Genomic DNA, 21,290 nt, shown 5'->3' on the forward strand with positions numbered 1-21,290 from the left:
GATCTCAACCCAATAGAGCATCTTTGGGATGTGGTGGAACGGGAGCTTCGTGCCCTGGATGTGCATCCCACAAATCTCCATCAACTGCAAGATGCTATCCTATCAATATGGGCCAACATTTCTAAAGAATGCTTTCAGCACCTTGTTGAATCAATGCCACGTAGAATTAAGGCAGTTCTGAAGGCGAAAGGGGGTCAAACACAGTATTAGTATGGTGTTCCTAATAATCCTTTAGGTGAGTGTAGTTCTTCTCAATTAGGTTGTCTGAGAACAAAAAAGCCTTAAAAACATTATGTTTGTAACTCCTTGTCCTTTTTTTTCATTCTCATAATTTGTTAATGTTTAATTTATATTATTTCCCCCTTTGTTTTTTTTTTGTTGTTTTTTTTTTTGTATTCTGTTGTTATCTGTTATTACTTGTGTATTGTTTTAAGCAGTAATAAAAAAAAAAGAAAAAAAAAGACAGCAGCTGTTGGGGAGGGGGGAGCGCTCACATGACTGTGCAGCGGAAGTACTGCGTCATTCCAACATGGCGTCGCACTGAGCTTGTAGATCAGAAACTAAACTGTATAAGTCGGTCAGCTGCACACAGTTCGCTTCGAGACTCTCCACTGCAATTCAAAAATGTTCACACAGGAGATAAGGTAAAGGTCCTGAAACGTCACGACAACCCAGAGGGAGCCCGACAGCGTCCAGAAGAAGAACTTTAAGGACACGTCTGACGTCGCTTTGCATTTTCCAGGTAAACAACACTGTATACCGATCAGTAAACAGTCTCGGATAGATCAGATGGGAGACAGTTTATATCGCTCTTTTATATAGGTTTCGTGATTTACATGTGTCTGTCAACAATGTTAAATGAACGGTTGTTCCTTATTTTTGTAATTGAATGTTTTGCTTTTCCAATGTAGTTTTTTTTTTTTAACGAATAAACCACCATTAACCTTACCGTTTTCTGTGCCTTTTCCAAAATAACCACATGAAATACCGCGCTTTGTGTGTGTTTTTGTTGCTGTCAGTGGAATATGTTGCTTAATCAGCATCATGTCTTTACATAGACTAGTGTTGGTCAACACCAGGCATCAGATATCATCAATCAGCAAAAAACGGTTCAGTTTTATTTTGATTCAGCTGACAATCTGCTGAAAGTAGATAAAGATTCTTCTGACACGTTATCCCACACAGGGTTTGGGCACTGATTTTAATCTATTTACTGTTTTAAAAAAACCTAAACATTTACGTTCATATATTATTTATCAAAATCGTGCACTCATACAGTTTTCTTGCTAATGTTTTTTTTCCCCCATCATTGTATTCACATGACATTGTGGTGAGATTAATTCGCATCACGAGCTTGTACCTACTTCCCTCTCCATGTGTCTTCTTCCTAATACATCTAAACTACACTCCTGACAAACTAGATTATAAGTATAAATCATGACTTCTGTCCCAGTGGAATCTATTCTAGATAAATGGCTTCGGGGCTTTAAACAAAGAGCTCTTTCAGTATTCATCATCGTCTTGCTTGTCTATATTTTAAACGGATTATCTCACACAAAGGTGACAGTGGGGATCAAAAGTTTAAGTCCACGTTTAAAAACTTATTTTAAAATTTAATTTAAACCCTGAAATAAATCATTATGGAATTTTGTAAATGTAAAAAAGTAGATAATAAAAAATTTCAGACAATGGAAAAAAAGAAGAAAAAGATTCTGCACCATATATGGTCACTAATCAAATACGCTCCTTTAATGTCACAGCAACTTCATTCACTTTTTTTTTGCATGCAAATTATAAGCATTTTCATCATTCTCATGTGAGGTTGAGATTACAATGATGTGATCAATAATATTTGTGTGTAATCAGTAGTAGACTTTGGTCTTTTTTTGCTCTTGAGCAGTTAACACTGTAGGCTAATGTCAATGGTTTTACTTCCCGTTTGGATGTGATTGTGGTAGATCAAACCATCCATGTTCGAAAGAAGTTTTTTTTAAATCTGTGTTTATGCAGTATTATTGCTAAGACTTTGATTTGTACTGGCACTTTCGCTTTATGTCATCTTTATACATGTATTTTTTTTTTTCGGCAGCAGTGATGTCACGGACAGATGTTGCGGACACCACACCCTTCTTCTCAGATTATAATGAGGAGGAGGTGCCGGCTGACAATGGAGTGGGTTCACCTCAGCCCGAGGAGGAGGAGTCTGCCAGTGGAGTGTCTGATAAGAGAGCTATATTGACTGTGATTGTACTCTGCTACATCAACCTGCTGAACTATATGGACAGATTCACTGTGGCAGGTAATCAGTGCTAGATTTCAGCGCATCGGTGCTCCCTTTTCATCCAGATCAAATGCACAAGACAAAGGCATACATCATCAACACCCATAAACGGCATGATAATGTGCTTTATGTTCATGGTATAAGATTATCCTAGTCTGGATTGTTCTTTTTGAATCACTTGTAAATCACATCGCTAATTCTGAAAATTCATATTCAGTTTTTATGTGTGTTATTTTATTTTTTTTATTTTATAAACTATTATATTATTTATACAAATTTCGAATTCGATTTTATTTGTATATTTTAAGTTTTAGTCATTTTGGTACGTAATTGTGGCATTTTGTTAATTATTTCTGTTTAGTTTTAATTTATTTTTATTTCAGTTTTAGTCATTTTAGTACTTAAATTTAAAGGTATTTTCCTTGGTACCATTTCTAATTTTCATTTTAAGTTTAAATTGATCGTCTAATATTCATGTTTGCAGTCGTGCAAATAAGTTGTTTAGGTTTGGGGAAACGATTTTCATTTATTGATATGCAGAAAATTGTTAATTACTGCATTAATCAAACCTTAACATTTACACTCATATAATATATATATATATATATATATATATATATATATATAATAATAATAATAATAATAATAATAATAATAATAATTATTATTATTTATCAAAATAATTGTGCACATGTATTTCAATGCCAATAGTGTACTTTTTTTTTCTTTTCTTCATCACTATATTCACATTATTACACGATTATTTTATTTTAGCTTTATTTCCATAATGAAAACAATTTTAATCGTTTTAGTTAACAATAACAACCCTGCTCTTTTAAAGGTTAAGTAATATTAATAAAATAGCAAAAGTAGAGCAAAAAGAGATTTCTTGTTGGTTGCCAATGTTTGATTTTGTAAATAAAAAAGATTTTAAAACATATAATGCGCAACAGCGTATGAATTGGTCAGTAATAAAGCTGTGATAACAATATACTTCCTCTCTTTCAGGTGTACTTCCAGACATTGAGCGTTTCTTCGGCATTAGTGATGGAAAATCAGGGCTACTTCAGACAGGTGAGCAGATTCATACCATGTAAAATTGGTTTTATTATTATTTATTTAATTATTACATTTTTCATTCACTTTGTTTGATTCTTTATTGCCCTTCAGTCTTCATCTGCAGCTACATGTTCTTGGCTCCTGTGTTTGGATACCTGGGTGACCGGTACAACAGGAAGTTGATCATGAGTGTGGGTATTTTCTTCTGGTGTCTGGTGACACTTGCCAGCTCCTTCATTAGCAAAGAAGTAAGTCCTACACAAAACATTTTAGACTATCCAGATGCCTAAGGCTTAAACCTCACTCTTATATTTGAATACCATTTTACTCAAAGACTGTGTTTCAAAGCAATAGCTTTCAGTCTCTTGATTCGGTGTCTGATATACTGAATTGTATTTATGTTTTAAAGTGTGATTTGTAGAGTAAACTAATAGGATAAATCCTCTCTCAGCATTTCTGGGCGTTGTTGTTGACTCGAGGGCTAGTGGGTGTTGGAGAGGCCAGTTACTCCACCATTGCTCCCACCATCATCGCTGATCTGTTCGTCAAAGAGAAGAGGACCAACATGCTGTCCTTGTTCTACTTTGCAATCCCAGTGGGCAGGTGGGACCACACACACACACACACACACACACACACACACACACACACACACACACAGAGAGAGAACTGCCAGTCGAAATACTGGTATCTAGGTTATTCACACTTTAGCTCTATGCACATTCTCACACTCTGTCACACACAGTTGCATTATCAGTTTTATTCACTCCAGGAAATGGAGTTGCTTTTGTAAGTTTCCTGGCTGCTCCTGTTGAGCACTTTTAAGGGCAAATGAGTCACTGGATTTGTTAAATGTTGTGAGGATAATTAAAGTCGACATGAAATAAATTCTATTTTCTAAATGCATGTTATTGATCTTATTGTAAATAATTCATCCATGCATGTCATTTTTTCCTTGGTTCTTAATCAAAATGTCAACTTAATGACAGACAGACTTCTCTCTCGTGACGTATGCCGGACTCCATCCAATCGTTTAGTCTGCTTAAACCCCGGCCCTTACTTACCCTCGACTGCAAGCTCAAATTCAGATGTTCCTCCATCCAATCAACAACTGGTGGATTGAACAAAGTCCCTCCTACATTTACTTTTCTTTTCCAATAGAATGTCCTCGGATGTACATCACAAAATGGAAGAAAAACCTGTCGCTAATTCCGCTTCGTTTAAAATGTTCAACTTTAAATATATCGATAAAACATTTCCAACTTCTACTGAAAGGCTTGTTTTTTTAATTTGTGTAAATATTAAATACGTTTTTCAATTAAATTCAACAATTATTCATTGTTGCAGAAATGTTGGGAAATATAATCACTTGTATTATTACTTATACGGTCATTCCATGTCAAATCAACCAAATTTTGGAAACTTCGCCCAGCTCAAAATTGTTATTTTGTTCATATTTATTTCTGAAGAAAAACAAACATAAATAATGATGAAAGCCCAAATATTAATTGTCACAGATGTATATTTACTGAGTAATCCACTATTTTGTAGATTTGGAGCCAATTTACAGAGGGGTAAAATGACTTTAGAAAGCAGCAGCAGCATTATTTTATTTTTTACACAGAGATTGGTAGGTCTATTAGTTAAGTCTGTTGGCTTTCGCAATCTTTGTTTCATTATATGTCAACGATGATGGTTCAAAAATGGCAAAAAGCACTTCTTGTGTCTTTTGCCTCAAGTTTGCGTGCCTTTAACTCAAGAAGTATTAAAGATTCTGGTTCTTAACAAACTTTCCTTTTGGTATCTTCATTTTAAAGGCCCTCGATTGGCTCTATCCCAGTGATATGGAGATCTTAATGCGGCTCCATGAGTAAATTGTAAACATTTTCAGTGGTCAAAAACCAAACGTGGGCCACTTTGCATATAAGCTGATACTTTTTTCTTTTGAAGAGGAATATCTGAAAATGTATCTCATGTTTTTTTTTTTATCAACGCAATTGCATAGAACATATCTTTCTGAGTGCCATAAATATTGTTTTTCCAAAGTTTACATGCCTGTAACGTTCCTTTTGAAAACTTTCCTTTTGAAATCTTCATTTCCAAGGCCCTATATAGTTCAGTCTCATAGATATGGGGATCTCAAAGTTCAAATTGTTGCATTTTACCCAGCTGGGAACCTCTGGTTGATTTGACACGGAATGACCCTATATTATTTTAATAATTTAAAATAACTGTTTTCTATTTTGAAATGTAACTTATTCTTGTGACAGCAAAGCTGAATTTTCAGCATCATTACTCCCGTCTTCAGTGTCACATGATCCTTCAGAAATCATTCTAATAGGCTGATTTGCTGCTCAAAAAACATTTGTAAAATGATGTCTTTATTGACACTTCTGATAAATTTAACGTCTTTCCTGAATAAAACTTAAAAACAATCTTACTGACCCCAAACTTTTGAATATTAGAGTCTCAAATTGCACATTAAGACAGGCCTAATCATCAACTGTTTGGTCACTTGATACTTCTACAATCAGATATTCACTTCCTGTTTAAATGGGCAGTTCTCTGCCAGCATAAGCTGCAGTGTGGACCAGACTTCATCCCAGTTCTCATTCAGATCTGCTGGCTTTTCTTTCCTCAGTGGTCTGGGTTACATCGTGGGCTCAAAAGTGGATGAAATGGCTGGGGATTGGCACTGGGCTCTTCGGGTACGTCTGCAGCACCAAAGCTTTCACTGTTTATCTGTCTATGGGTGGATTACATAATACACGCTGCTTTCACCACAAAATCACACTTGGAGATAAAATATGATAACAGTTCTCTGTAATTTTCTCCCACTTACTCTCACTTTCTTTGTGTCTCTTCCTTTTATTTATTTGTTTGTTTCTCTTTCCTAGGTGACCCCTGGTCTGGGGCTGTTGGCCGTGATCCTCTTGTTGTTTGTGGTTAAGGAACCGATGCGCGGTGCTATCGAAGCTCGCCCGGAGCACACGCTGCACAGAACCAGCTGGCTCGTGGATATGAAAGCACTCGGCAGGAAGTGAGTCACTGATAGCTCATGTTGCCTTTAAAGCATCATTTTTAAATCATGACCTTTGCCTTGGATGTCACGCAGGGAAATTTTCAATGTCTGATAATGCTGCTTGTCCTGACTGAGGGTTTTTTCCTGTTATTACTGCTGATAACACTGCAGCCTCTGATATGATCAGTCGTGAGCAATCACAAGCAATTTTGATCAGATTTCAGGGTAATTTTTTATCATAAAGCTGTAGCTTTAGCATTGCTCTCGGTGACTGCCGTTGTTAGAAATGCATGTTTTTAAGAATGTTTCCATTGTATTGCCAATAGCTTGAAAGTCAGTGGAGCTTAAAACAACATTGGACCTAATTGACTTTCATTTTGTGCGTCCAAAAAAAAATGCTGAAACATTGAAAAATTGTAGTTACACTGCTTGTTTCTTTGCTGAACTAAATGCTTTTTCCCTTTTCCCTCTTGATTTTCTTTATTTCTTTATTTATTTTTTTTGGTGGTTGTCTCAGTCCAAGTTTTATTCTGTCCACGTTTGGCTTCACTGCGGTGGCCTTTGTGACAGGATCACTGGCCCTGTGGGCCCCTGCCTTTTTATTCAGAGCAGGCGTCTTCATAGGAGAGAAGCAGCCGTGTTTAACAATCCCCTGTGACAACTCTGACAGGTACCAGACCCTCACACACACACAAACATCTCTCTCTAAAGATACACCCCATGACATTCGCACCGACTTTTGTTTTTTAATGTCTTTGTAGTATTATGATACTGTTATGACGTTACCATTTAGAGTACTGCGTTTGCACATGCTGTATTGTAAATATACTTCTGTTAAGAACATGCACTGGTAATGTTCTTCTGCTCTGCAGTCTGATATTTGGCGGCATCACAGTTGTGTCGGGCATCCTGGGCGTCGCGAGTGGAGTGCAAGCCAGCAAGATGCTGAGGACGAGAACCCCTCGAGCTGATCCCCTAGTCTGTGCTGCAGGACTCCTCCTCTCTGCTCCCTTTCTCTATCTGTCCATCATGTTTGCCCAGGCTAGCACTTCAGCCACTTATGTAAGTCACTCATCTGACCTCTCCTCTGACCTGGTTTTATCTGAAAGCTCTTTTTCCAGGAAATGTTTTTTTATTGACTTCAGTGCTGTTTTTCAATCTAGGGCAGTTTAATGCTGATCATAATGGTGGTTGACTATTTTATTTTCACATCAGGTCTTTATCTTCCTGGGTGAGACATTCCTGTCTATGAATTGGGCCATTGTTGCAGATATCCTACTGGTGAGTTTCCCTTCCTCCCATTTAATCCACTACCAATTCTGAAAAATAATGAAAAGATGGTTTTATTTCATTATTCACTCACCCTCATTTCTTTGCATACTTGTATACTAGTTGTGTTTTTTGGTATGAAACACAAAATTAGACTTGTTTGAAGAAACGTTAATCAGTTATTGCCATTCAATGCCATTCAAACGTTTAAAAAAAAAATGACAAAAAAGGTAGTTAATATCACTGGCACACTATATTCAAAGTCTTATAAAGTAGTGGAACCACATAAGGACTTAAAATTATTTCATTATATATATTTTTTAAATATAAATACATGATTAAAATGCTAAAAATACAACAACAAAAAAATCAAGATGTAAACGTTTATTGCCCCATTAATAGCCTAACTATTATTTACTTTGAAATATGTGTGGAATAACATGAGTTCTCTTTCTCGATGTCCTTATTTCTCTCTCTTTCTTTCAGTATGTTGTGATCCCTACACGTCGCTCCACCGCAGAAGCGTTTCAGATTGTGCTCTCGCACCTGCTGGGCGACGCTATTAGCCCTTACCTCATAGGAGTGGTACGTCAATCTCACGAATGCACAGAAAAGTTCTTTTAATAAGACGTTTGAGGTTGCATGTGGTCTGTTTTCCCCCTATTAAGGTGTCAGACTCGATAAAGGAGTCGGACTCATACATGTGGGAGTTTCGTTCACTTCAGATGTCACTCCTGCTGTGCTCCTTCGTGGCTGTGGGGGGCGGAGCTTTCTTCCTTGCCACGGCCCTCTTCATTGAGAAGGACAGAGAACTGGCCGAGAACTATGTCCCCTCTGGTGAGTGATATCACTAATGACCTCACAGTCTTCTCTTAGATTACAGGCCATTATTATTTCCAATGAATTTGCCATTTTCAGGATATTCTTGTCCAAATCCAGTTAGTTATTCATTTTATTTATTCTGTGTATATATTTATAAATGTATTGTTTATTTATTTTGTGTATTTGAATGATCAATTATTACATCATTAATAGCCATTTTCAAAGAAAACATTCCTGGTTAAATACTAGGGATGTGCCCGAAGCCGAATATCTTAGTCTGAAAAGCATTGAAAATGGCTTCCAAAATTCACTACACTAATAATGAGTCTGATTTTCAGATTCAGATTTTATTATTTTATTCAGACATTTAAACATTTAACAAATTATGACATAAATCAACATAATGCAGGGTATCTGCACAATTTTTAAAGTCAAATTTAAGGCTTTTTAAGACCTTTTTAAGACCTGAAGAAATCAAAATTAATACCGTACATTAGGGGTGCGCAATATTGACAAAAATATGTCTCGATATTTTCAAAGTTTTGTTGATAATAATTAGATGATATTTTACTGATTGTGTTTTTGTACTGGTACCCTGGCTGGTTTAGGCCTGTTGTTGACAGCAAACCCACGATATTCATATTTTTTATATTCTATGCAGTGGTCAGTTCACAGTAGTGACCGAAATTAACATTTTTATTAAGCGGCAATATTTGCTATCTTAAATTGATTTCCAGGGGCATTTTCACCTATATATGGACATTGTTTCTAAACGTATTTAGAGGTATGCATCACCTTTTATGTCAAATTCTAACATTCAAATTAAATTATATTAGAATAACACAGTACCAATGTCAAAATAAATCATTAATTTCAAATCCATCCTTGCAGTGCAGAGGTGACACAGAAGCGGCATCAAAACTGGCATTAGCCTACTATATTTACACTTCATTTACAATTGCATAAATAAAGCTATTCAATATTTAAATATGAAATGATTTATAATTTCAACGTTTTAATTAAAGGATACTTTAAATATGAAACTAAAACCACCAGTAGGTGGCGGCAAGAATAAGCGAGTTGTTGGAGTCATTCATTCAACCGATTTGTTCAAACGGCTGATTCATTCAGAAAAAAAAGTGATTGTTCATTGAATCGTTAAAATGATTCGTTCAAAACGCGGATTTCAGTTAAACAAAAAAATCATCGCTGTCTGTTGGACCACGGCTTCATTATGAAATTCTCGTCGGCGATATAAAGTGAAAATTGACAATATTGTGTCCAAAAAGTAACTCACAATGTTAACTTTATTGTTAATTTAACGGTTGTATAAAATAAATATCACATTTGCAATTGTGCACAGGAAAACGGCACTCTTGCTCATATGATATTCTAATATAACAACATAATATGATATAAATATAAGACAAAAACTCATTTGGGCACATCACGCAGTGAAGTCAAGCATGAGAGAAACGCGATGTCAGCTCGCACTCGCAGTGGCTCGTACATAGTTAAAACAATGATTACAATATCATTATAGTTCATAGACAACATCGCACACTCCTAAGCACATAAAGAATGAACTTACAATTGAACTGACATTTACTCGTTTTCTTCTCTCCTCTCGCGTGCAGGAGACAGACGTGGGCTAATATGCTGCCGTAAGTGACGCGAATTGTCACGTGAACAAGCAAATCCACCAAGATAGAATTAAAAATAATAATTTCCGTTTTAATTTCGAAAGCAAGATAAGTCTAAGTCAAAGTGTCATCTAAAATTTAAGACCTTTCATAAGTAAAAATAAGACATTTTTAAAAATATATATATTTTTAAGACTTTTTATGGCCTTAAATTTAAAAAATCTAATTTAAGACCTTTTAAGACTTTTTAAGGATCCGCGGGGACCCTGTAATGTGAGTGAATGAAGCTAAAGTAGTACATTATACACATTTTCTATTATTTGATGTGTCTATTTAAACATTTTAAACTTGTATGTATTCATGAATGAGTGTAAACTCTGTGAATGAAATGAGGTGCGTCTCTCAGAAATCAGAACTTGACGAGTAATATCAACTAAGATACTGAATCATAATTTTTTTACTGCTATTTCTATGTACCTTGTATGATACGATACATGATATGTTTGCTTGTCTGTCTCACTCTCTCCTGGAGCCGGTCTTATAGTGAATTATGTGACCGTAAACATAATGTAGTGGGAGTAGGGTTAGGGTTCTCATAAGAACAGCAAAGCAAACACACCTTATGAGGTGCAAGTTAAAGCGAAAAACTTGATGCAAAGAAAAAATAACTACACACTCTCTTAAGCACATTTATTACCAATGTTTCGGCACAAGTAGCCTTGGTCAAGGTATAAGGTTAGGATTAGCATTAGCTCAATACAGCACCTACTATGGTCACAGAATTCGGCACAAAACCCGCTAGCGTTTTGTATACGTTATCATTTGTTCAGATTGGCATTTGTATGCACAGTAAAAGTTATTTTAGCAATTTTCAACCACTGAATATTTTCTTTCAACTTTCATGTTCTCTAATCAGTTACTTTATCCTAGTCCTTTTATTTGAGGTTGTGTATGACTGACCTGACATAACTCTGTACACAAGTTCCTCTGGGGGAAAAAATACAGTTTTCTTTAAAATCCTTTTATTTAACATTTAAGTATTATTGTTTTAATTAGAAGATGTGAGTCAGTTATCTGACAGCAGCGTTATTTTAGTATAACTGAGATACTATTATCTTTATTACTATTTTGAATTAATTATTATATATTCATTTTCCATTTTAATTTTGGTTAAGTGTCATTTAATTTGATTGTTTTGTGTATTTTTATTAGACTTTAAGTCTAGATTTTAGTTTAAGTTTTTCTAGTATTATACTAAATTAAAATGTATAGCTAAATGAGTAGTTATACTAAATAAAAATGAAAAATGTTAAATGTTTTTTTTTTAAATGGTTTTAGTAAACTATAATTGACAGCACAAATGCAGTCCAGAGACATCAAGCTTGAAATATTCCATTTTTTTCCTCCTAAAATACTGATTGGTTGTTTACTTTCAAGTCCATTTTTCCTTTTTCCTTTTATTTATTTGTTGTTATAATTCTTATTCACATGCTGATTTTTCAGGGTCATTACAGGCACGTGAGAAATCTAATATACTGATGTCTCTTTGTTTTCCAGATGACGCACCAATTGTTGTCCCTAAGAGAGGCAGGTCCACTAAAGTGTCAGTGTCAAGTGTTTTAATTTGAGATGATGCAAGAATTTGGATGCTTTTCAACATGGGGGAACAACATTCTGATTGGCTTTGGCAGACAGAGCCAGTGCCATCAGCAGCCAATCCTGGAGCAGTGTCAGACAAAGTAATCACTGATTGGACAATCTCCACAATATGGAGTTTTATAGTAATTTATTATGCTTAGATTTTTTAACGCCAATATTGATTTTTTTGGGAACATTATGAACTAACAACATCTTACATCTGGGAAGTCCTGTGTGCCATCAACCATTCTGCCTGGGAGGAGACAGAGGCACACGAGGTTATACGTTGGGGATGTTTCTTCACCTTTAATTAAAACTCATCGAGTCGCGTTTTACATTTCAAGTGTAAATTGGAGGGGACCTGAATTGATTTTTCAAATCATTCACTCTCAAACTACTGTTGCATTTGTTTTATTTTATTTTTTCCTCATCAAAACTAGCAGATGTCTGTGATCTGCCTTTACAAACTTTCCACTTTCTTCTTGTTTTAATGTTTTCTTCCATACTACATTTGAGCTGTCAGAGTCTTTCAGGACGGAACCAGAAAACAAACACTAATGCTACCATGGCATGATTCAGATACTAATTAGTTTGATGATATTTTTAAAAATAATATTGTTACGTATTTTTGTCGCGATGGCCTGGTTCATGGCATGTTTTAATGTGCCATTTGTACTGTAATTATTATTATTTTATTTTTTAAATGAAGGCAGTTTGTAGTGCATTCTTTTGACATAATTTGCAAACTTGCTTGCTAATCTTGTTTTGTAACTTTTCTAAATATTAAATTAGAGATGTAATCTTATTTGTGTCTTTTGAATTTTTTTTTTTTAAATCTTTAAATGTGTTACTCTCTTTATTTCTCCTTACAGCATATCTTAATAATGGCAAGTCTTTTTTGGAACTACTTCTTTATATCTTTCTCTCCGTTCTCTTGCATGTTTGCGTCCTCTTTCTCTCTGCAGTGGCAACAATGACGATCATAAGGTTTTTCAGTTGCTGTGGTTTCCTGTTTGTAGGTGGGATATAGAGATGCAAGCCTGTTTGGTAAATTTGCTGTGAAAATTAGTCTCGTGAATGAATTATGAAAAGCGAAGAGCCTGAATCGAAACATGCGTTCTCCGTGCAGTGGAGCATTTGGTGGATGTTGTTGTGCATGTGAGAATATACTTGTACCTATATGTCATTCCTGTCAATTGTGTTTGTGTAGGCTACAAGAACACCACAAAATGCCACAAGAGTGGGAGGCAAGACTGAGAAATTATGACTCACTGTCCGCCATAACGAAGCGCAGAGTTAACGCTTACAGCTCTAAACAGACAGTTTTTAATTTGCACATGTTTAGAACTCATTCATTTCTCATGAAACTGCAGGGGAAACACTTGTGTGTATTGTGTGTAACTTTATTGTGGAACATTATAAAGCATGACTTTTAAAATGACCAGTTATTATTATTATTATTTGACATTGAAAAAAGTATGATTTTTGTTCTAATGTGCTCAAATTCTCAGCCTAATGAATCTCGATCTTTTCAGTTTAAAAAGCACTTTTAATAATCTATAATGTTTGATAACAGGTTTTACAGAAAACGAGGCCTTATTGACTTCACCTTTTACCCGTGCTCATTTAGTGGTCCGTGTTATGTTCTCTGACGTCTGACAAATGATGAAAATTAAGAAAGAAAACTAAAACAAGCAATCGAATCTGCATGACGACAGAAAACCGAGCAAGAAAGCGAACCTTCAGATATGAGAGACGAGATAAGGAAGGGAGGTGAAGTGAGCGAGAGAGCAGCCAGTTACAGAGATGAAAAGGGGGGGGAAAAAGATGCTGACTGGTGCGAGTGATGGAACGGCGCTTTCAATGAGCCTATGAGGATGCAGAGAGCAAGTGCAGCGAGGAGAGAAACCTAAAAGTTAAGTTCTTTGCAGCAAAGGCCCTGTAGATCAGGACACACCTCAACGTCTCGTATTAGTTAATAAAACCTAAGGAACCTCTCAGCAGATATGAGCGTATTAATAGACTGACTACTGGGATCGTTCAAGTTTGGGTTGGGAGGTCGTTTAGAAAACGGATGAACAAGTAGTCATTTGTGTGGGAGGAAGAATAAAAAATGGTGGCACCTTCATAGTGAGCTGTGAGTTAGGTGTGATTTTTACCATCTACAGCGTGAGTGTGAACTGGTCTCCAGTTTGGTTGCAGGTTTCTGCTGAGCAGAAAGTGTGGTGTCTTGATTTGACTTGACTGCTGCTTCTCATCGGTAAGCTTTTTACCTTTTCTGTTCACCATGTAAAACTGCGGCATACTTATATGTGGAATGCTCTTGACGTTTTCTGTGATACGATACAGAGAGCTTGAGTTTGAGCGAAGTAATGCTCATTTACATCTAATTTCTGCAAACTGAAACTCCACAAACTCTAGAGATCCTATATGATCTGCCGCTCTTGATCAGTGGAGATGAGGAAGTTTGCAAGTCCAAGCTTTACTGTCAACACCTTTGGTTTTCTTCTGTGCAAGTAACATGCTATTGAGCACCGACGTGAAGAGCTTATAACATCTATCAGGACAAAAATGAATTTGAAAGGTGACTTTCCTTCATTTTGGGTGTGGAGTTCATATTAAGAAAATGTTTCAAAATATCTATATTTGTAGATCATATATCACATTATTTAGACGTTTTATTTACAGTCACTCTAAACGGACTGATACAGTATTGCTGGCTTGTTATATGGCTGTAGTTTGATAAGGATCCAAGGGTCAAGATGTCTTCAACCGCAAATGAAACCTCGTTATTACACTCAATTTCCTTTGTCAAACCAATTTCAAAAGAATTTCATGTTCTTAGTTTTTTTTTTTTTCTCACATCTTTTCTTAATGGGTGCTATAAAGCATGTTATACGAATACTTTTAATAATTTTATGCATATAAATGAGTAATCCTGTTGTGTTGAATCAGGTCATGATTTGATTTGTCAAATGACCATAATACAGTATTGGGTGGCAAAGAACATGCCAAAAAAAAAAAAAAAAATAAAGGAGAAAAATTATTCTAAAATAAGGAAGTGCAGACCATCTGGCCCGCTTTTTGGGGTTCTGGGTAGTAGTTCTCTATAACTTGACAGATCTAGGATTAAGTGAGGCCCAAACCTCTCATAATATGTCGTTTTTTTTCTTCTCATCTAACTGCAAAATACAGGAAATCCGTTTCCTGGCACTGAATGCAACCACAGACAGCCACACACTAGCATATATAAAGGTGTGTAAAAGCTTGCAAGAAAGGTGATGCCGAGTGAAATTTCGCAGATTTAGAATTTGACTGATTAAAACCAGCTAAACGTGTCGTCTGAAAAGAGCTGATTCTCAGAGATTTTTTTTTTTGAAATGTTATAGAGAAGAAGAGCCTGTTTCCACTAAAATGCACACTGATTCATGTTGAGGCAATCAGGAGTTTGTTTTCTATCCGAGTGTTATACGTAATGGTGTTAAATTAGCTGACACACACACGCGTTCAAAGAATCCTGATTTTTTTTTTTTTTTTACGCAACTATTTTCAAGATTGACAATAATAATGAATGTTTTTCTGAGCATCAAATCATCATATTAGAATGATTTCTGAAGGATCATGTGACACTGAAGTCTGGAGTAATGATGCTGAAAATTCAGCTTTGCATCACAGGAAAATTTTTTATTTTAAAATATATTCAAATAGAAAACAGTTATTTTAAATTGTCATAATATTTAACAATATTACAGTTTTTTTGTATTTTGTATTTTTAATCAAATAAATGCAACCTTGGTTAGCAGAAGAGAATTCTTTTAAAAACGTTACAAATCTTAACGATCCCAAACTTTTGCACGACAGTGTGTGTATATATATATATGCACAGTGGTGTTTATACTCATGAAAACAAAAGTCCAAATATCTCATAAAATACCTTTACAGGAGTTTGCTCAATTTCTGTGCTTTTATGTCCCAGATTTCTATTAAAACTAACATATTGAGTACTAACTTTAGCTTTTAGCTTTAGTTTTTATGTGGTCACATTAAAACGGTCTTGAAAACTTTTTTTTTTAAATCATACTTTCATAATTTATATTTATGCATATCAAGTTTCTTTTTTGTGTGTAGATTCTAGTTTTCATTTATTTATTTTAACCCTTGTCTAAACCAAGACTTTCAGTCTTAAAACATGAAAAAAATACATAAAAATGTGAGAATTACATATTTGAAACTATAATAATCTAAACAAAGATTTCAAAAATGTGTGTTATTTGTTTATCATGAAGGCAACGGTATCAGTGAAGAGCGAAATCAGACGTGATGTGTGAATAAAGAGAAATCAAGATAAAGATCACTTATCCATTTTTTAATAATGTGTCAAAGTGTGAAAATAATTATCTTTGTGAACTTATGATGCACAAAATGCTATAGCTATAAAATGATCTTTGGCGGGGAGTTAATTTTATTGCAAAAATATTTCAAATGTAATTTCCACAAAACGCTATCAAGCACAATACATTATTTGAGATGCAATAGACATGACACAGGTGAGAATTCTTTATATGATCATTGTTTATGCTATTTGACATTGTCAACAGTCAAATTAGACTAATTTTTGTTTTTCTAAAAGATCCCAGGGCTAAAACAGAACCTGGACTTGTACATATCTTGAAAGGGATTTTGTCTAAAACTGTCCTTTATTTGAAGAAACAATCTTATTTTTAAGATATGTACTTTCGAAAATGTTTTGGTTTTTACTGGAAAAGAAGATGATACTGATTAAGAATAGGATTTTTCCAGTGTACAAGCAAACGATTAGTCAAATCAACAGCACCGTTCTGAAAGACAAAGATACACGTAAAAAAAAAAAAAAAAAAAAACGGCTTTTTTTAAGATTTACGCGATTTAATTAATAGTAAAAATCCATCAAATTGAATTGAATAATCCTCACGTATTTTAATTGATTAATTGATTAAGGATTGTTCAATTACTCAAAATACGTAAGGATTATTCAATTCAATGACGGATTTTTTACTATTAATTCAATTTGCTTAAGTTTTAAAAAAAGGCTTAATTTTTTAAGAGTACAAAGTATCCAGAGAAATGCAAGCTAGTTAAGCGATCTAAATGTGCATGGTGGAAATTAATTTAATGGAAGATCTGGATCTTCAGCTGTTTCTTAAAATTTGTGTCGCTACGAGAAAAAGAACCTAAACAAATCATCTCTGATGATCTCACTGTTGTTTCATTTATATAGTTAAATAGGTCAGTTTCATATAAACGAAATTAAAATGAGTTCACCTAACTTTTCACATGCCGCTGCTTCATTTATGCAAAATGAGCAAGCTTTTCTCCGGGTTAGTCATACTAACCTGAAACCACAGGTTCAGAAGAAGGTTGTTGCTCTTCGTTGTGGCCTAATACTGCCATAAATTGATGTTCTCACATTGTCTTCTCAGTTATGGACGTCACTTCACTGCTGTCTGTGGTAGGCGGGGCTGTCTTCCTGTCAATCATACTCGCAACCAGTCTTTGTACATACTGCTGGCGGTATAAACAACCAAGTAAGACCTCCTCTCTTTATCTGTAATAAAAAATATAAAAAAAAGGTCTCGTTAAAGCTTCGTGTTAAAAAGGATGTTTTGTGATATGTTTCAATAAAAAATGTTTTACAACTTGACTTCGCACAACTCTTAAATGACCCTATGAGGAAGAGTTGTAAGATAGACTTGTTAGCCAGACTCTGCGTTCTGCGCATGCTAGTATTTTATACCATGGTCTGTCTGAATACTCGATTCTGATTGGCTGAAAGGTGTGCAATAAAACTGGCCCACTGAAGTGCCTTGAAAAGTGTAGCATTATTCAATGTGTTGATGTAATTTCCACTGAAACAGGAAGACAGGGTGGGACATATCAAACAGTTCCTCCCCTTTTTTTTAAAGTAGCCATTAGCGTTTTGTTTATCACAGCTCAGCCAGATCCGTTGAGCTCCCTCCTAATCTCTAACCGCTTCTCCTCCTAATCTCCTCCATCGCTTTAAATACAGCATTCTGTGCAGAATTCAAATGGGTCCGATATGTTTTGTGGTCTGCGCCGACTCGTGCATATGATCTGCTACTGTGTCTCTGGACACAGACTGTTTGTGCGCTGCGGCAGTTCGCGCGACTAACTTGAAACCGGACTTTATTCGCCCCAATGAAAAGCATTCACACCGTCTGAATCGTTCTCTATCCCCTTCATAGAGCACTAAGTGCCATTCACCATTTAGAAAACAGTAAACAAATGACCAATTTTAGCCGCAGCTTCATCATCTATTTGTAATGTAGGGGGCGGGACGCTTCAGATTCTAGAGAGCATTTGATTGGACAGAAAATGTGATGAGAAGCTGAAGTGCAGAGTGATGTCATCAGAATCATTGATCCATATTGGCGGAAGTGAGAGACTAAGTTTTGAACGCTTTTATCTTCTAAATGCGAATTTTGTCATTGTTTTGGAGCACACTAGCTTATAGATATCAGTAAGGCTAACATATTAATACTAAAAGCAAAAAAAAAAAATTTTGTTTTTGATTTCATGGGGACTTTAATGCACAGGTAGTTCCAAGTCAGTTTAATCACATTTCTATATTAATGCGCTGTTTTCATTGAAGCGCACACACACGTCACTAGCACACAGAGATCATGCTTGCACACACAGAAACATTTAGGAGCACAGGAATTTATCAACGCTGCCCGTGAATTTTATTAATAAAATAGAATAAAAATATAAAATAAAACTGAATCGCTACATTATATTTCTCAGCAACGAGGGGGTTACATCGCTATTCTTAATTAGTCAAACTCACAGCTTTGTTGTTTAATAGAGAGAGAGAGACGCTGAACAGACATGGGTAGGGGAGAGCGGGGCACAACGTAACACAGGGCTAGTTGTAACACACTTGTTTTAAATACTTCCACACATGCTAGCATGACGAAACTTGGTGTATTTACTAGTTGCCATATCAACACTATATAGAGAAAAAATTGCACCAACATTTAAAAAAAATTTTTGGAAGATATCCATAGACATTTATTAAACCATAGCAAAAATTTAATTTTTAATTAAATTAAATTTAAATTTAATTAAAAAGTTAATTTTTCATCTCTATTTTTTGTTTATTTAAAATTAGACAAATCTGATATTATTTTAATCTCCAATATGTTATTTAATGGTTGATATAGGCCTAGTTCTTTAATGCTTCGCTAACTAGCAGAAGACACTAGCCGGGTTTAAATCCCAGTTGTGCAGGTGGGGCATGTTGTCACACTGCGTTACAATGAGCCCCTATTAGAACTATGCTATTCTATTCTATACTTTTTTGAATTCTATTGAGAAAACATGAGAAAAAGGTGAATAAAGACTGAGAGTTAATGCTCAGAAATGACTAATTATTAATATGTTTTGAACTATGTTGTATAGCTGTGTTTTCCTGTGTTCGTAGTCAAAACTCCAAAAATGAGTTTATATTTAATGATTAAAAAATGGCATTATTTTATATGAAAAGGTTAATAATTGTATTTTATTGAGAAAATATTTTATTTCAGATAGCATTTTAAGCTGTCATATGGTCATGTTACAATGTACTATGGGGCATGTTGTCACATTTCACTTCCACTCTTTCGGGGTATATACTGCATTAATAAAACAAAACCACATAATTGTACTAGACGTGTGAAATGAATGTGGGGAAAGATAAATACTCTGAACCCCAAGTAGATTTACTGAGAAAGTCAAAAAACGTTACTTTGTGCCCCGCTCTACCCTACGCATCTTTCTTTATAACACGCAATTGCGACTTTATTTCACGCAGTTCTGACTTTATTTCACGCAGTTCTGACTTTATATCTCGCAATTCTGACTTTATATCTCGCAGTTCTGACTTTATATCTCGCAGTTCTGACTTTATATCTCGCAGTTCTGACTTTATATCTCGCAGTTCTGACTTTATATCTCGCAATTCTGACTTTATATCTCGCAGTTCTGACTTTATATCTCGCAGTTCTGACTTTATATCTCGCAGTTCTGACTTTATATCTCGCAGTTCTGACTTTATATCTCGCAGTTCTGACTTTATATCTCGCAATTCTGACTTTATTTCACGCAGTTCTGACTTTATATATCGCAGTTCTGACTTTATATCTCGCAGTTCTGACTTTATATCTCGCAGTTCTGACTTTATATCTCGCAGTTCTGACTTTATATCTCGCAGTTCTGACTTTATATCTCGCAGTTCTGACTTTATATCTCGCAGTTCTGACTTTATATCTCGCAGTTCTGACTTTATATCTCGCAGTTCTGACTTTATATCTCGCAATTCTGACTTTATTTCACGCAGTTCTGACTTTATATCTCGCAGTTCTGACTTTATATCTCGCAGTTCTGACTTTATATCTCGCAGTTCTGACTTTATATCTCGCAGTTCTGACTTTATATCTCGCAATTCTGACTTTATATCTCGCAATTCTGACTTTATATCTCGCAATTCTGACTTTATTTCACGCAGTTCTGACTTTATATCTCGCAATTCTGACTTTATATCTCGCAGTTCTGACTTTATATCTCGCAATTCTGACTTTATTTCACGCAGTTCTGACTTTATATCTCGCAATTCTGACTTTATATCTCGCAGTTCTGACTTTATATCTCGCAATTCTGACTTTATATCTCGCAGTTCTGACTTTATATCTCGCAATTCTGACTTTATATCTCGCAATTCTGACTTTATATCTCGCAATTCTGACTTTATATCTCGCAATTCTGACTTTATATCTCGCAATTCTGACTTTATATCTCGCAATTCTGACTTTATATCTCGCAATTCTGACTTTATATCTCGCAATTCTGACTTTATATCTCGCAATTCTGACTTTATTTCACGCAGTTCTGACTTTATTTCACGCAGTTCTGACTTTATATCTCGCAATTCTGACTTTATATCTCGCAGTTCTGACTTTATATCTCGCAATTCTGACTTTATATCTCGCAATTCTGACTTTATATCTCGCAGTTCTGACTTTATATCTCGCAGTTCTGACTTTATATCTCGCAGTTCTGACTTTATATCTCGCAGTTCTGACTTTATATCTCGCAATTCTGACTTTATATCTCGCAATTCTGACTTTATATCTCGCAATTCTGACTTTATTTCACGCAGTTCTGACTTTATTTCACGCAGTTCTGACTTTATATCTCGCAATTCTGACTTTATATCTCGCAGTTCTGACTTTATATCTCGCAATTCTGACTTTATATCTCGCAATTCTGACTTTATATCTCGCAGTTCTGACTTTATTTCACGCAGTTCTGACTTTATTTCACGCAGTTCTGACTTTATATCTCGCAATTCTGACTTTATATCTCGCAGTTCTGACTTTATATCTCGCAATTCTGACTTTATCCTCCTGGGACCCAGAAATATTTTTTTTTCCATGTCATCACACTGTTTAGAGCACAATAAACAAATGGTAAAAAAACATTTTTGAAAAATAATATTTTAATCATACGTTATGCTATGTCC

At 35.1% G+C, this 21,290-nt stretch overlaps 2 protein-coding genes across 3 annotated transcripts in view; both read left to right on the plus strand.

The window, feature by feature from the left end:
- The first annotated feature begins 467 nt into the window (after positions 1-467).
- Positions 468-12,539, plus strand: spns1 (SPNS lysolipid transporter 1, lysophospholipid). Of its 2 annotated transcripts, none has more exons than XM_084414097.1 (13): positions 468-742; positions 2,090-2,299; positions 3,290-3,355; positions 3,452-3,588; positions 3,792-3,943; positions 5,982-6,048; positions 6,238-6,380; positions 6,880-7,032; positions 7,235-7,424; positions 7,578-7,643; positions 8,118-8,216; positions 8,300-8,468; positions 11,654-12,539. In XM_084414097.1, the coding sequence occupies exons 2-13, from the start codon at positions 2,095-2,097 to the stop codon at positions 11,722-11,724; spliced, it is 1,518 nt and encodes a 505-aa protein (XP_084270223.1). In that variant the 5' UTR covers positions 468-742; positions 2,090-2,094; the 3' UTR covers positions 11,725-12,539. The 2 variants fall into 2 exon arrangements, with proteins under 2 accessions (XP_084270223.1, XP_084270224.1); XM_084414098.1 differs by having other exon boundaries at positions 522-742; positions 2,093-2,299.
- A 6,080-nt stretch (positions 12,540-18,619) lies between these two features.
- lat (linker for activation of T cells) overlaps positions 18,620-21,290 on the plus strand; it is a gene marked incomplete at its 5' end in the record, with an annotated part of 7,142 nt that continues 4,471 nt past the window's right edge. Inside the window, one exon of the mRNA XM_084431948.1 lies at positions 18,620-18,623. Coding sequence (XP_084288074.1) covers positions 18,620-18,623 — 4 coding nt within the window. The remainder of the gene's footprint in view (positions 18,624-21,290) is intronic.

Source organism: Rutilus rutilus (genome assembly GCF_951802725.1).
Source record: "Rutilus rutilus genome assembly, chromosome: 1".
Taxonomy (NCBI): Eukaryota; Metazoa; Chordata; class Actinopteri; order Cypriniformes; family Leuciscidae; genus Rutilus; species Rutilus rutilus.

Excerpts from the sequence above, each read along its gene's own strand:
- spns1 (XM_084414097.1), top strand. The coding sequence starts at position 2,095 with ATGTCACGGACAGATGTTGCGGACACCACACCCTTCTTCTCAGATTAT. Across the intron at positions 6,049-6,237 it reads ATTGGCACTGGGCTCTTCGG|GTGACCCCTGGTCTGGGGCT; the intron begins GTACGTCTGCAG and ends TCTCTTTCCTAG. Across the intron at positions 6,381-6,879 it reads ATGAAAGCACTCGGCAGGAA|TCCAAGTTTTATTCTGTCCA; the intron begins GTGAGTCACTGA and ends TGGTTGTCTCAG.